Source organism: Oryctolagus cuniculus, chromosome 11 (genome assembly GCF_964237555.1).
Source record: "Oryctolagus cuniculus chromosome 11, mOryCun1.1, whole genome shotgun sequence".
In the NCBI taxonomy this organism is placed as follows: Eukaryota; Metazoa; Chordata; class Mammalia; order Lagomorpha; family Leporidae; genus Oryctolagus; species Oryctolagus cuniculus.
The window spans coordinates 34,372,464-34,386,395 of NC_091442.1; the positions used below are offsets into that span (position 1 = coordinate 34,372,464).

At 40.9% G+C, this 13,932-nt stretch overlaps 1 protein-coding gene across 37 annotated transcripts in view; it reads left to right on the forward strand.

Moving 5' to 3' along the window:
- The window catches only part of PLCB4 (phospholipase C beta 4), a 439,427-nt gene that overhangs the window by 402,220 nt on the left and 23,275 nt on the right, over positions 1-13,932 (forward strand). For all 37 annotated transcript variants that reach the window (XM_070052074.1, XM_051846249.2, XM_051846237.2 and 34 more), the window contains 2 exons: positions 6,440-6,489; positions 6,586-6,651. In XM_070052074.1, coding sequence (XP_069908175.1) covers positions 6,440-6,489; positions 6,586-6,651 — 116 coding nt within the window. The remainder of the gene's footprint in view (positions 1-6,439; positions 6,490-6,585; positions 6,652-13,932) is intronic.

Consider the following 13,932-nt stretch of genomic DNA (forward strand, 5'->3'; position numbering starts at 1 on the left):
TTTCTCAAAAAAATATCAAAACCTGGGGATTCTCTGTCCAAAAAAAAAAAAAAATGACCTAAATGAAAGATCTCTGCAAGTGGAAAGAACAGGTCATCAAAGAAGGAGGTACCTTTCTCTGAAGGGAGGAGAAAACTTCCACTTTGACTATGACCTTGTCTAAATATAAGAGTTGGCGAACTTGAAAGGCTTCCATAGCCTTGGCAACTCATGACTGGAGCATAGGGAGATTACTGATGCCATAAACAGGAGTGTCAATTTGTTAAGTCAACAACAGGAGTCACCGTGCACTTACTCCTCATGTAGGATCTCTGTCCTTAATGTGCTGTACATTGTGATTTAATGCTATAACTAGTACTCAAACAGTATTTTTCACTTTGTGTTTCTATGTGGGTGTAAACTGTTAAAATCTTTACTTAATATATACTAAACTGATATTCTGTATATAAAGAGACTTGAAAATGAATCTTGATGTGAGTGGAAGGGGAGAGGGAGCAGGAAAGGGGAGGGTTGGGAGTGGGAGGGAAGTTATTGGGGTGGGGGGAGCCATTGTAATCCATAAGCTGTACTTTGGAAATTTATATTCATTAAATAAAAGTTAAAAAAAAACCTGGTGATTGAAACAGGTTTATGTGTTTATAGGTTGCTGTGTGTCACTCCCATGCCCTGTGCTCTGTCTCATTCACTGTTTGCCAGAAAGTAGGGAGATAGCCTGTGACATGGGATTCAAGAAATTGGAGAAGAACCCACACACCCTACATGCTCCATCATAAAATTGTATAGGTCACAGCACTGATTCCTTTCAGTCAAGACTCTCTTTTTTGTAGACTTTCCACCCTCACACTAGGTCTGCAAATCTTAGGATAAATTGAACTGAAGACAAAAGCCTTGATGCCTGTTTTTGCTGACTATATCATAGCTAGTCTTTGAGATTCTAATGGGAATCATTTATAGTAGAGTGTACATTTGTTTTGTCTAAGATGAAAATCTACAGTTAATCAGCAGCCCTTAGGGGATTCTTCTACACCTGTGGTTGCCATGACTACACTTGGCCTAGCATCACTCAGACAGCAGGATGACTTCATACATTACTCTAGGTCCTCATGTCAGCATCCAATTATACAGTGGTTTGATTTCATTATTTCCTGTATGTTAAAGGCCTTGCTGTGCTCAATAGCATATGACTTAAATGCTAAGATTAAATTTGGTAAAAGACAAGAGCTGAAAAAAATTTTATTCTTTGATGATGATTGAGTTGGATATAGAGCTAAGAGCTGTCATGATATGCCTTGAAATACAAAGTTAATAGTAACTATAAAAGAGGCTGTTATGCATGATCAGATCTGCTTTATGGGGGTCACTGCCCCACCTCTAGCTGCTGCAGGTATTTGATGATTAGGACTTCAAAATGCTCCTTCTCTGGAGAATTGTCCTGAGAGCTTGGGCACTAGCTAGCCCGGAAATGCCTAGAAGGTCTGTAAAACCGCTGAGCTCTCAGCTGCTCAACCCTGGGTTGCCAAAGTCCACTCTCCTTTCATGAAGGCAGAATAGCTCTTGAGTGCCATTTAACACCAAAGAGTTCTCAGTAAGATCTGGCTGAGGCTGGAATTCAGCCGGAAATATACCCCACTTTCTTCCTTTGTCCCTTTGACCCCCTCACTCTCCTAGTGGTTTGCCCTGAGAGTCTGCCCTGGGTAAGAGTATTTGAGTCTTCTTCTTGGGCTCTACTTGCAGGGAACCTGACCCAAGACCCTAAGCATTTCAGCTGTCTAGTCAGTTGCTTTGTAATAGAGATTAATATTTATACCTATAACATGACATAGAATTCTACTTTGAAGTATTTAAATGAGATTTCTTTTTTTCTCTCAGAAACCTTTTATTTAAGGAATATATACTTCATACATTTCCTAATTACAACTTTAGGAACATGGTGATTCTTCCCACCGTACCCACCCTCCCACCCACTCTCCCATTTTTCTTCCTCTTCCCTCTTCTATTCCCATTCTTGTTTTTTACTAAGATGTATTTTCAATTAAATGTATACATACACAGTTAACTCTATGTTAAGTAAAGAGTTCAACAAATAGTATGGAAAAACTGTTCCTCAGCATCGAGACAAGGGTTGTTCAAAATCACTGCTTCTCAAAAGTGTCATTTTACTTCTATAGATTACCTTTTAGGTGCTCTATTAGTTATCACAGGTCAGGGAGAAAATATGGTATTTGTACTTTTGGAACTGGCTTATTTCACTAAGTATGATGTTTTCCAGTTTCACCCATTTTTTTGAAATGACAGGATTTCATTTTTTTCACCATGGTATAGTATTCCATGGTGCATATATCCCATAATTTATTTATCCAGTCTTCAGTTGATGGGCATTTGTGTTGATTCCATATCTTAGCTATTGTGAATTGAGCTGCAATAAATGTAGGGGTATAAATCACTCTTTCATATGCTGGTTTCATTTCCATTAGGTAAGTTTCCAGGAGTGGGATGGCTGGGTTCTATGGTAGGTCTATATTCAGATTTCGTAGGTATCTCCATACTGTGAAGATACTGTCTTCCATAGTGGCTGTACTGGTTTACATTTCCACCAGCAGTGAGTTAGGGTACCTTTTTCCCCACATCCTCACCAGCATTTGTTGTTTGTTGATTTCTGTATGGAAGCCATTCTAATTGGGCTAACCTCATTGTGGTTTTGATTGACATTTCCCTGATGGCTAGTGATCTTGAGCACTTTTTCATCTGTTAGCCAATTGGATTTCTTCCTTTGAAAAAATGCTTAAGTCCTCTGCCAATTTCTTAACTGGTTGTCTGTATTGTTGTTATTGGGTTTCTTGATCTCTTTACATATTCTGGTTATTAGTCCTTTATCAGTTGTATAGTTTGCAAATAATTTCTCCCATTCTGTTGGTTGCCTCTTCACTTTGCTGAGTGCTTCTTTTGCAGTGCAGAATCTTCTCAATTTGATGTAATCCCATTTGTCAATTTTGTCTTTGATGGCACATACCTCTGGGGTTTTTTTCTAAGAACTCTTTGCATTTGCCAATGTCTTGCACAATTTTCCCAATGTTCTTTAATAGTTTGATTGGTGTCAGGTCATAGATTTAGGTTTAATCCATTCTGAGTGAATTTTTGTGTAAGGTAGGGATCTTACCTCATATTTCTGCATGTGGAGATCCAGTTTTCCCAGCACCATTTGTTGAAGAGTCTGTCCTTGCTCCAGGGATTGATATTTAGCTCCTTTGTCAAAGATAAGTTTGTTGAAGATGCATGGATTGATTTCTGGTGTTTCTATTTTGTTCCATTGCTCCAGGGATTGATATTTAGCTCCTTTGTCAAAGATAAGTTTGTTGAAGATGCATGGATTGATTTCTGGTGTTTCTATTTTGTTCCATTGGCCTATCCTTCTGTTTTGTACCAGTACCAGGCTGTTTTGATTATAACTGCTTTCTAGTATGTCTTGAAATCTGATATTGTGATGCTTCTGGCTTTGTTTTTGTTGTATAAAATTGCTTTAGCTATTCAGGTCTCTTGTGTTCCATTGAGTTTCAGCATCATTTTTTCTAGATCTGAGAAGAATGTCTAGTATTTTGATTGGTATTACACTGATGAATCAGTAAATTGCTTTTGGAAGAATGGACATTTTGATGATATTTATTGTTCCAATCCATGAACATGGAAATTTTTCCACTTTTTTGTATCTTCTGTTTCTTTCTTTAATGTTTTGTGATTCTCATTGTAGAGATCTTTGACTTCCATGGTTAAATTTATTCCAAGGTATTTGATTTTTTTGGTAGCTATTGTGCATGGGATTGAGCTTAAAAGTTCCTTCTCAGCTGTAGTATTGTCTGTGCATGCAAAGGCTGTTGTTTTTGTGTTTTGATTTTATATCTTGCTGCTTTACCAAACTCTTCTTTGTTCCAATTGTCTCTAGGTGGAGTCTCTTGGATCCCCAATATATATATACATAGTCATGTCATCAACCAATAGGGATAGTTTGAATTCCTCCTTCCCAATTTGTATTTCTTTGATTCCTTTTTCTTGCCTAATAATTCTAGCTAAAAATTCCAGGACTATATTGAATAGCATTGGTGAGAGTGGGCATCCTTGTCTGGTTCCAGATCTCAGTGGGAATGCTTCCAACTTTTCCCCATTTAATAGGACACTGGCTGTTAGTTTGCCATAACTTGCCTTAATTGTGTTGAGAACTGTTCCTTTTATACCCAATTTTCTTAGAGTTTTAATCATAAAGAGTATTGTATTTCATCAAGTGATTTCTCTGCATATATTGAGATAATCATATGGTTTTTTCTGCAATTTGTTAATATTATATATTAAATTGATTGATTCACAAATGATGAACCATTCCTGCATACCAATGATGAATCTCACTTGGTCCAGATGAATGATCTTTCTGATGTGTTGTTGGATTCAATTGGCTAGAATTTTGTTGAGGATTTTTGCATCTATGTTCATCAGGGAAATTGGTCTGTAGTTCTCTTTCTCTGTTGCATCTTTTTCAGGTTTAGGAATTAAGATAATTTTGGCTTCATAGAAAACATTTGGGAAGATCCCCTCCCTTTCAATTGTTTTGAATGATTTGAGAAGAATTGGAGTTAGTTCTTCTTTAAATGTCTGGTAGAAGTCAGTGATGAAGCCAACTGGTCCTTGGCTTTTCTTTGTTGGGAGGGTCTTTATTACAGATTCAATTTCTCTCGTGGTTATTGGTCTGTTTAGGTTTCCTGTGTCTTCATGACTCACTTTAGGTAGATTGTATGTGTCCAGGGATCTGTCCATTTTCTCTAGGTTTCCTGGTTTGTTGGCATACAATTCTTTGTAGTGGTTTCTGATGATTCTTTTTAAATCTGTGGTGTCTGTTGTTACATTTCCTTTTTCATCTCTACTTTAATTGATTTGGGTCTTCTCTCCCCCCTCCTTTTTTTTTTTTTGTTAGTTGTGCCAATGGTTTGTCAATTTTGTTTATTTTTTTCAAAAAACCAGAGATGTGTGGTGGGTGTGGCCAGGGAGCCCTGTTCAGTGCTCCAGGGTGAAGGGAGTGTCCAAGGTGACACCAGGTTGGGCATGGTAAATCTTCTCTTTTTAAAAAAAAAAAAAAAAAAAAAAAAAAACAGAAGGGAGGTTTATTCTGCTCTGTTCACCTAGTCTCATGCTCACCCCCTCTCCTCAAAGGAAACTGGTGCCTGGGTGCTAGCCCCAGTTGTTACAATATTCATCTGCACTGCCCCAGGAACTACACAAAGGATCTGTACAGTCCTTGGTGTCAGCACAGATCCCACAGCAATGACCTTCACCAGGGAATCAGGGATCCCCAAGCATGTGGAGTGGCCCACAGTGACTGCCCAAAGTCCAAGCCATACCCTGAGCCCTCCCACGCACCCACAGTGTTTTCACAGTCCTGGGACACAAGCCTCCCACAGTCATGATCGCCCAGCCTCCTGTCAGTTCTTTCTGCCAGACTCAGGTGTCTCCGCTTGGCTGGTTGTTGGGTGCACAGACACGAGCTGGCGCATCTATTACGTATGTCCAAAATGGCACCTGCCCTCTCTTGACTTGTTACAGGGTGCTGGGTGCTGGGACAGGGTGGTCAGGGAGAAATGTGTCCCTCACTTTTTTTCCTCCAGTTTGGCAGGTATACTGCCCCCCCACAAGGCTCCAAGCCAGGCCCACACCGAGCTTTTCCTACAGCTTTATCACCAGTGGCTTGAGCTGTTGCAGTCTGGTCCTACCTCACTCCAGAACTGGTGCTGAGCTTCTCAGCTGCTGGGGTCCTGAGCTGTGCATGCCCACACCCTCCTCAGAGGTCCACTCTTCCCCCCTAATTTGCATAAAGTTTCCTCTGCCATTTTCTCCCTAACTCTTCCCTGAGGCTACACTCTCTCCACTTCTTTTTTTTTTTTTTAATTTATTTATTTTATTTTTTTTTTTGGACAGGCAGAGTGGACAGTGAGAGAGAGAGAGAGAGAGAAAGGTCTTCCTTTGCCGTTGGTTCACCCTCCAATGGCCGCCACGGCCGGCGCGCTGCGGCCGGCGCACCGCGCTGATCTGATGGCAGGAGCCAGGAGCCAGGTGCTTTTCCTGGTCTCCCATGGGGTGCAGGGCCCAAGCACCTGCGCCATCCTCCACTGCACTCCCTGGCCACAGCAGAGGGCTGGCCTGGAAGAGGGGCAACCGGGACAGAATCCGGCGCCCCGACCGGGACTAGAACCCGGTGTGCCGGCGCCGCTAGGCGGAGGATTAGCCTAGTGAGCCGCGGCGCCGGCCTCTCCACTTCTTTTAATCTTATCTTCCCTTAGACTAGAGCAGTAAGCTCCTTCCCTATTCTGCCATCTTGGATCTCCCCTAGATGAGATTTCAAAACTGATTTTTATATTATCAGTTACTCTAATTTTTAGCAAGTGACTTCTTCTTCTTTTAGGTATTGAACTCATCCCTCAAGTGAGAATAGAAGATTTGAAGCAGATGAAGGTAAAATTGTTCAGTCATTTTGCAAACACTCCTGTAACACCAAGTGTCTGGATTATGACTACTGAAAACTTATTTTGATCATCTTTTTTCCCCAAGGCTTACTTGAAGCACTTAAAGAAACAACAGAAGGAGCTAAGTTCTTTAAAGAAGAAACATGCAAAGGTACAGTTCTTTGTGTATGCCTCTGAGTGTGTGTGCGTGTGTGTGTGTGTGTGTGTGTGTTATTTTGCCTATTTGTTTTTTACTTTTACTTCTCTGATGAAAACCTACAACTACTGTTTTGTGTTTTATACTGATAAGTCATTCATACCCAAAATACTACTTAGGCACTAATACTAGCCAACTGGGTTGTGATACCTTCATTTTAACTGGTTAGCAATGGAATGGAAAAGTGCCATCTGTTTGGGATTGTTGTCGCTGATTTGTAGTCCACATTTCCAACAATTATTTCAAAAGCATTACCAAACTGCACCCATTTAAAAATTCTCCCACTAATAAAATGACATTATATAAAATAATGGGTGATAGCCTGTCTACTAAAGAGTAGCTCACAATCTTAACACTCAGTTCCCGAATTCTTTAGGACTCTTGTCAAATAGTTTGGCACAGCCAGTATGTAGAAGGAGATGATAGCAGGCTCTGAGCGCTAACTTTTTCTCCATTATGTAAACCTCGTCCAGTGTCCTACTTGTGAAATGTATTTGTTTTTCCTTTTTACCTATAAGAAACATTTTTGTCAGTGATTTTGGGAAATTATAAGAGTTAGGTGCAAATTTAAGAGAACAGCAGGAGGTAGCCCCAGGAATTCTCCTCTAGGTTGAAAAGCACTCAAAAAATTTTTTTCTTTCCTGTTTCCTCTGAAAGAGAAAAGAGAAAAACGGGGCAGCATCTCTTTCCTTCCTAAAACAAAAAACAACATCTGCTGCTGTTGGAAGGATAATGTGTGTCTTCTTCCATGAAGGGCAACGAGACAAAGAGAAATTTTCTTAGTTTAAAAAGACCTCTGAGTTCTTTTCTACTAATCATGCATTCCCACTTCTTTGTACTCTGACCCAAGCCTCACACACCAAAGCATGTCATGCAGAGCTCGACTGGAGCGATGTACCGTGGAGTCATGCCAGATAGCGAGAGCACAGCCTTGCCTGCTCTCCCATCACTGCTCTAGCTGTTGTGCTTATTTGATGAGTTGGGTCTAATCTTGGCCTAGTAATAAACTGTTGGCTTAGTGGATTTGCTGATAGAGAGATCACTTCAAAGACTAGCTCTTCCTAAGTTTCATGAGTTTCAATTGAATCGCTTTCATTGCTCAACAGGAATACTTGCCACAGATTTTTCTAAGTATGAAGCTATTGGATATAGAGCTACTTAAATTAGGAATTTCAGTTGTATGGTTTATGAGCAGCAAGCTGGAATATGGAAAGGTGCCAGAAAAGAGAGAGAAAAGGAAATAGGAGCAAATGCAACTTAAAGGACTAATTATTAGGAATGGAGCTGTGTCCATATGCCACAGCATTACCTAACAGATTTTCCTTGCATTTAAATTGGATCTCTCATTGGGCAGGCACTTCAGTGGCCTTTGGGCTTATTTGGAAATGTAAATTTTTTTGGCCTCATTTAGTATTTACATGAGGCATGACCAGGAAATGTATTTTGACAGATAATAATAACAATAACAGTAGCTAGAAATTTCGCATGCCTGGTATTTTTCTAGATGCTGTGCTGAGCACTTATCATGTACTGTCCCATTTAATATGCTCTACCATATAAGGGGAATCCTCCTGAAGTCCTCATGTTGTATATGAGAACACTAAGGATTAATAAGGTTAAGTAATGTAACTAATGTCCCAGAGTTAGAAAGCAGCAAATCATCTGAGTCCAGAACCAATACTCAGTGCTCTCTTCTACGTAGAATATTGGATGCTTCACCAAGTGAACGAGTTCCCTCTATTGGGTCAAATGCAGTGTCTACAGATGGGATGTTAAGGAATTTCTGCATCTACTGTGGACATCGTCCACCCACAGGTTACCTGGAACATTACTAAGGAGGGATGCGCCTTGGTTCTTTAGAACTCAACTTCCATCACACAGAGCAGAGTTTTTGTGGCTTTCCTTGTTTAAACCCTGTGAGACAAGCAGTCTAAACTGAATTGAGTCAATTAGTAGGTCTACCTGGATAATCAGAAAGGCAGTCAAGAGGGGGAAAGAGTTTTCTGTGAGATAGTCTAGAATTGGTTTTGGTAGCTTTCCCCCTGCACTTCCAGATGTCTTGTTCTTCATTCTATCAGTCTTTTCTCTGGCTGGCAGGGAAACATTCCTGTCCTTCACTAACTAGGAAATCCCACAAGGCTGGATGAATCCAACTTTATTTTCAGAAAACAGCTTAGAATTCCTTTGGCACCTCCACATTATAATAGTGTCTAACTTGTACCATCTGAATTTGTCTGGACTTTCATAACAGCTTTAGTATGCATTTTTTGGAAGAAGCGTTAGCCTTCAAAATGCCTGAAGTCAAGAAACAGAGGTAAATTGCTGCAGTACAGTATGTAGTACTCACCCATTGCCTTTGGGTGCTTTTCAGAAGCATTTCTAAGCACGCAGATTCATTTTGCTGCTTTCTTCATATCCTCGTGCACCTTGGAAATTTAAGTCACATGTGTGTAATTACAAGCTTAGGAATGAATTTCATCTCCTACATTAATACATGGGGGCTAGCACTGTGATGTAGTGGGAAAAGCCACTGCCTGCAGCACTGGTGTCCTATACAGGTGCTGGTTTGAGTCCTGGCTGCTCCATTTCCCATCCAGCTGTCTGGTATGGCCTGGGAAAGCAGCAGAGGATGATGCAAGTACTTGGGCCTCTGCACCCACACGGAAGACCCAGAAGTTCCTGGCTCCTGGCTTCAGACTGGCCCAGCTCTGGCCATCATGGCCATTTGGGAGTGAACCAGCAGATGGAAGACCTCTCTCTCTCCCTGTGTCTCTCTGTCGCTCTCTCTGTAGCTCTTCCTATCAAATAGAATAAATAAATCTTTAAAAAATACACAGGGCCTCACTTTTTGATTCAGGTTGATTTGACAATATGGTTTATGAAATCTGAATTCTAGAATCTCTTAAATAAAACTAATAATAAAGCTAGCACTTTTGGAGTGATACTTTTGTGTCACACATTTTATATACATGCTCAAATTATCACAGAATCCCTGAAGCCTAAGTAGTACTCTCTGCACATGGGACATGAATAAAATGAAGTTTTGAGAGATGAGTCTTTTGCCCAGTGTATTACCACTAGTTGAGGCTGGTTACAAGATCCATTTGTTTACTTCTCACACTCATATCTTTTACAATTTACCACATTTAGACTTTTATTATGAAGGAGTTCTTTTTTGCCTATTTTAATGATACAAAGGCTTTGCAAATAATTGTTTTCTGTTATTTATACCTTTTTGTCCATAGACATTCTGTAATTTTTTTCAACCTACGTTTCCCTACTTCTCCCACTCTTTCTTCCAAGCCAACTTCTAAGATTAAGAATATATATGAATATGTATGTGCCTCCTATATACCAAGGCCCCCTCTGCTATCATGCTTATCTTATAAACTGAAAGACGAAAACAATGGATGATAGTAGGATGCAGTCAGTCTATTATCATTTGACACTCTTGGTGCCTAAACTCGATTTGATATTGTTTATCCTAATGTTAATTTTTCCGTCAGTATTTTTTAAAAATAATTTATTTTATTTCAAAGGCAGAGTGACAGAGGGAGGGAGGGAGATGGAAGCCCTCCCCTATGGATTCACTCCTCAAATGACTGCAACAACTTGGTCTGGGCCAGTTTGAAACCAGCAGCCTGGAATTCCATCCAGATCTCCCACATTGGTACTTGGGTCTCAAGTGGTGGATTACACTGCACTACAATGCCAGCCCATGTCATTGTTTTTATTCATTCATTTATTCAAAAGGCAAAGTTACAGAGGGAGAGACAGAGGGGAAAGAGAGGCAGGGAGAGAGAGAGAGAGACAGAGAGAGAGAGACGGGGTAGAGGGTGTCTTCCATTCGCTTCCACTCCCCAAGTGGCCTCAACAGCTAGGGTTGGGGTAGACTGAAACCAGGAGCCAGAAACTCCATCTGGGTCTCTCACATGAGTGGCAGCTGCTGAAGTACTTGGACCATTCTCCACTGCCTTCCTAGGTGCATTTGCAGGAAACTGGATGGGAAGTAGAGCAGTTGGGACTCAAACTCAGCTCTTAGATATAAGATACTGCAATGCTAGGTCTGTTGATGTTTTTAAAATGTTAATACTAATACATATTGATGTTTACTGAAGTACTTGCTCTTAGGTATTCTTGTGACAATTATATAAAGCAGGTCTATAACTGAACAAACTTGTATCAGTTAGCTTTTGCTGGGTAACAAACCACCATACAAATGTCCTGACGTAAAACAGCCATTTATTTGTCTTGTCATTTTGTGGGCCAGCAGCTTGGGCTGGGTCCAGCTGAGGATTCTTCTGATCTCAGCTAGGTTCACTCAGGCATCTGCTGTCTCTCCCAGGTTGGCAGGCAGTAGGCGGGTAGGGAGCTGGGTGACGTAGAAAGACCTCTGCCAACCCACTTCCTCTTGCTTCATGTGGTCTCGTCTCCCAGCAGGCTACTCCAGGTTTGTTCACATGGCAGAGGTCCCAAGACACCATACAGAGCATGCCAGGTTTCTTGAGGCTTCAGGTTGGACCCAGCACACTGACTTCCACCTCATTCTGTTGGCTAACGCAAGTCATAAGTCTGGGACAGGCTCAAGAGATGAAGACTCTACTTCTTGACAGGTGACAAAGTCACACTGCACAGCAGGGTGGATATATGAATAGGCAGGGATGTAACTGTGGCCCTTGTTTCAGTCAACCAACGATTTCATAGCTGAGATAATTTATACTTAACAGAAACTCAAGTAGTCTAAGTCACCTAGTTTTTGAAGGTAGGTCCAGAATTTAAACCAAATTCATTCCGTCAAACTCAAGCCTGCAGCCACCATATTCAGCTGCCTGTGAATTTTCCCACGTTAGTTTTCCTTTTCTCCACACACCATCATCCTGATGGTCTCAGTTACAGGTTTTTAAGAGCAATCATGAGCCTAACTGGGCACAAATCTCTAGGTGTCATAAAAACACAAAGTCTTGTGCCCTTATAAGACTTAGTTATAATCTCCTACAGAGAGTTCTAGGAAATACATTTGGAATAAGCTCCTTTCGTGTGCTTGCAAAAAATTTCAGAACTGTTTCTTGAGGCACGTTATTTAGCACTCTTCTATTTCCCTGCACATTATCAGAAACCAGAAACCCCACTAATTGCTTGCAAGATGAAGATCAGGCCTCCATAAGAAATAAAAGCTTTACCATTTGTCAAGCTACAGTGAGAATAAGTTCTCTCAGCCTTTCTGTGAAATGATATCTACAACTCTCTTGTAACAATATTGAAGCTACCTAAAATGGGTAGTTTTGCCACCCCTAGGCCTTGGTCATCAAATTACCTATCAAGGAAGAAAGGTGGCCCAGAGTGCACCCTCCCAACTGTGCCCATGCTCCAACCTTGGCACTTGGTAGCTAAGAGCAGGGATCACTGCTTAGTTCTTGTTTGGTGACTGCAGGCAAATCTCAGCTCTTACATTATAGCCTCAATAAATAATTCTTCTTCCTAGACCTAACAGGAAGCAGATAATCCATAGCCTAAATCTCAGTGCTTTAAAAGATATAGTCCAAAAGATAGCTTACTTGCAAGTTTGAAAGTTTGATACAGAACAGAGAAGAAATAATGATTGATTAGGAGAATCTGCCATTTGCAAAAGAGAAATGTAGAAATAGACTTGTGATTGTTGTGAGTATATGGGTAAGGAAAGATAGGGGTAATGATCATGTGAGCCCCAGTGAGATCCAGGTACTTGTGACAATATCTTATTTCTTGGAAAATGGTAATAGTAAATTGCTTTCAGCTCTCTGAATATAGCAGGCAATCAGACTTCTACTTGTGTCTCACTTTCTAAAACTACTTTTCAGTTTGAAGTGGAAACTTGGGGAATGGTTTCCAAGAGCCCGTTAGTTGAGACACTGAAAAACACAGAGCTGTCACCCTTCCACATGAATCATTGGGGTCCAGAACTAGGATTACTTTCCTTAGAAAATAAGAATTTTTTTCTTTATCTTTCTCTTTTTTCTTCAAGGTTTATTTATTTGAACATTAAAGTTACAGAGAGAGAGAGGGAGAGACAGAGAGAGAGAGTTCTTCCATCCATGGGTTCTCTCCCCAAATGGCAACAACAGCTAGAACTGGGCAAGGCTGAAGCCAAGAGCCAAAAAGGAGACAAGAGCTTTAGTGGGTGGCAGGGGACATGCACTTGGGCCATCTTATGCTTTCCTAGGCCATTAGGAAGTGGGACAGCTGGGACTCATCCACTATGTCACAACTCCGGCTCCCAGCCATACTTTCCAGTTGTCCAATGTGGCCACATCCTTAGAGAGAAAAAAAAAAAAAAATTAAAACACAATGTGTGCTAAGTAGTCCCAGGAACATGTTAGAGGAAGAATAACAATTCAAATTCCTACAGGAGCCAAGCATTTGAACAGCAGAAAGTTGGATATATCTAGACTCCAGAAAAATGGGACACCCTCATTCTTGTCCAAAGAACAAGTGAGACTCAGCACTCACAGTTGGTGCCTTATATTGTATAAACCAGCTTTGTTGTCTAAAGGAAAATCACAAAATCTGAAATCTTACACAAATTTCCTGGTATTTTAATATTGGACCCTAATTCAGTATCTTCTTGAAACACTATGTAGACCAGAAAGCAAACCGTTAGAAGCTGAGATCTATATCTGTAACCTGGATGCAGACCTTTGGCTGCAAGTTTGTAGCATCAACCTGCACAGAATCATATAAAATGTCTGAGAAACCTACTAATATTTGGAATTTCAGGAAAGCTACTAATGAGAAATGTATTCTGTGCTATGCACACAGTTAAGCTGATAACACTAAGACTGATGTTAAATCCATCGGTTTTAATTCATGCTAAAACCTTAAGAACAGGGGTTGCTGCTGTGGTATAGCAGGAAAAGCTGCTGTCTGCGGTGCCGGCATCCCATATGTGTCCTGGCTGCTGCACTTCTGATCCAGCTCTCGGCTATGGCCGGGAGAGCAGTAGAAGATGGCCCAAGTCATTGGGCCCCTGCACCTACGTGGGAGACCCTGAGGAGGCGCCTAGCTGCTGGCTTCAGATGGGCACAGCTCCAACTGTTGCAGCCATTTGGGGAGTGAACCAGCAGATGAAAGACTTCTCTCTTTCTCTCTCTGCCTCTGCCTCTCTGTAACTCTATAAATAAATAAATCTTTAAAAACAAGCAAACCTTAAGGACAGATTTTATTATGAAGTGGGAGGGACAAAGACATAGCAGCTACTCA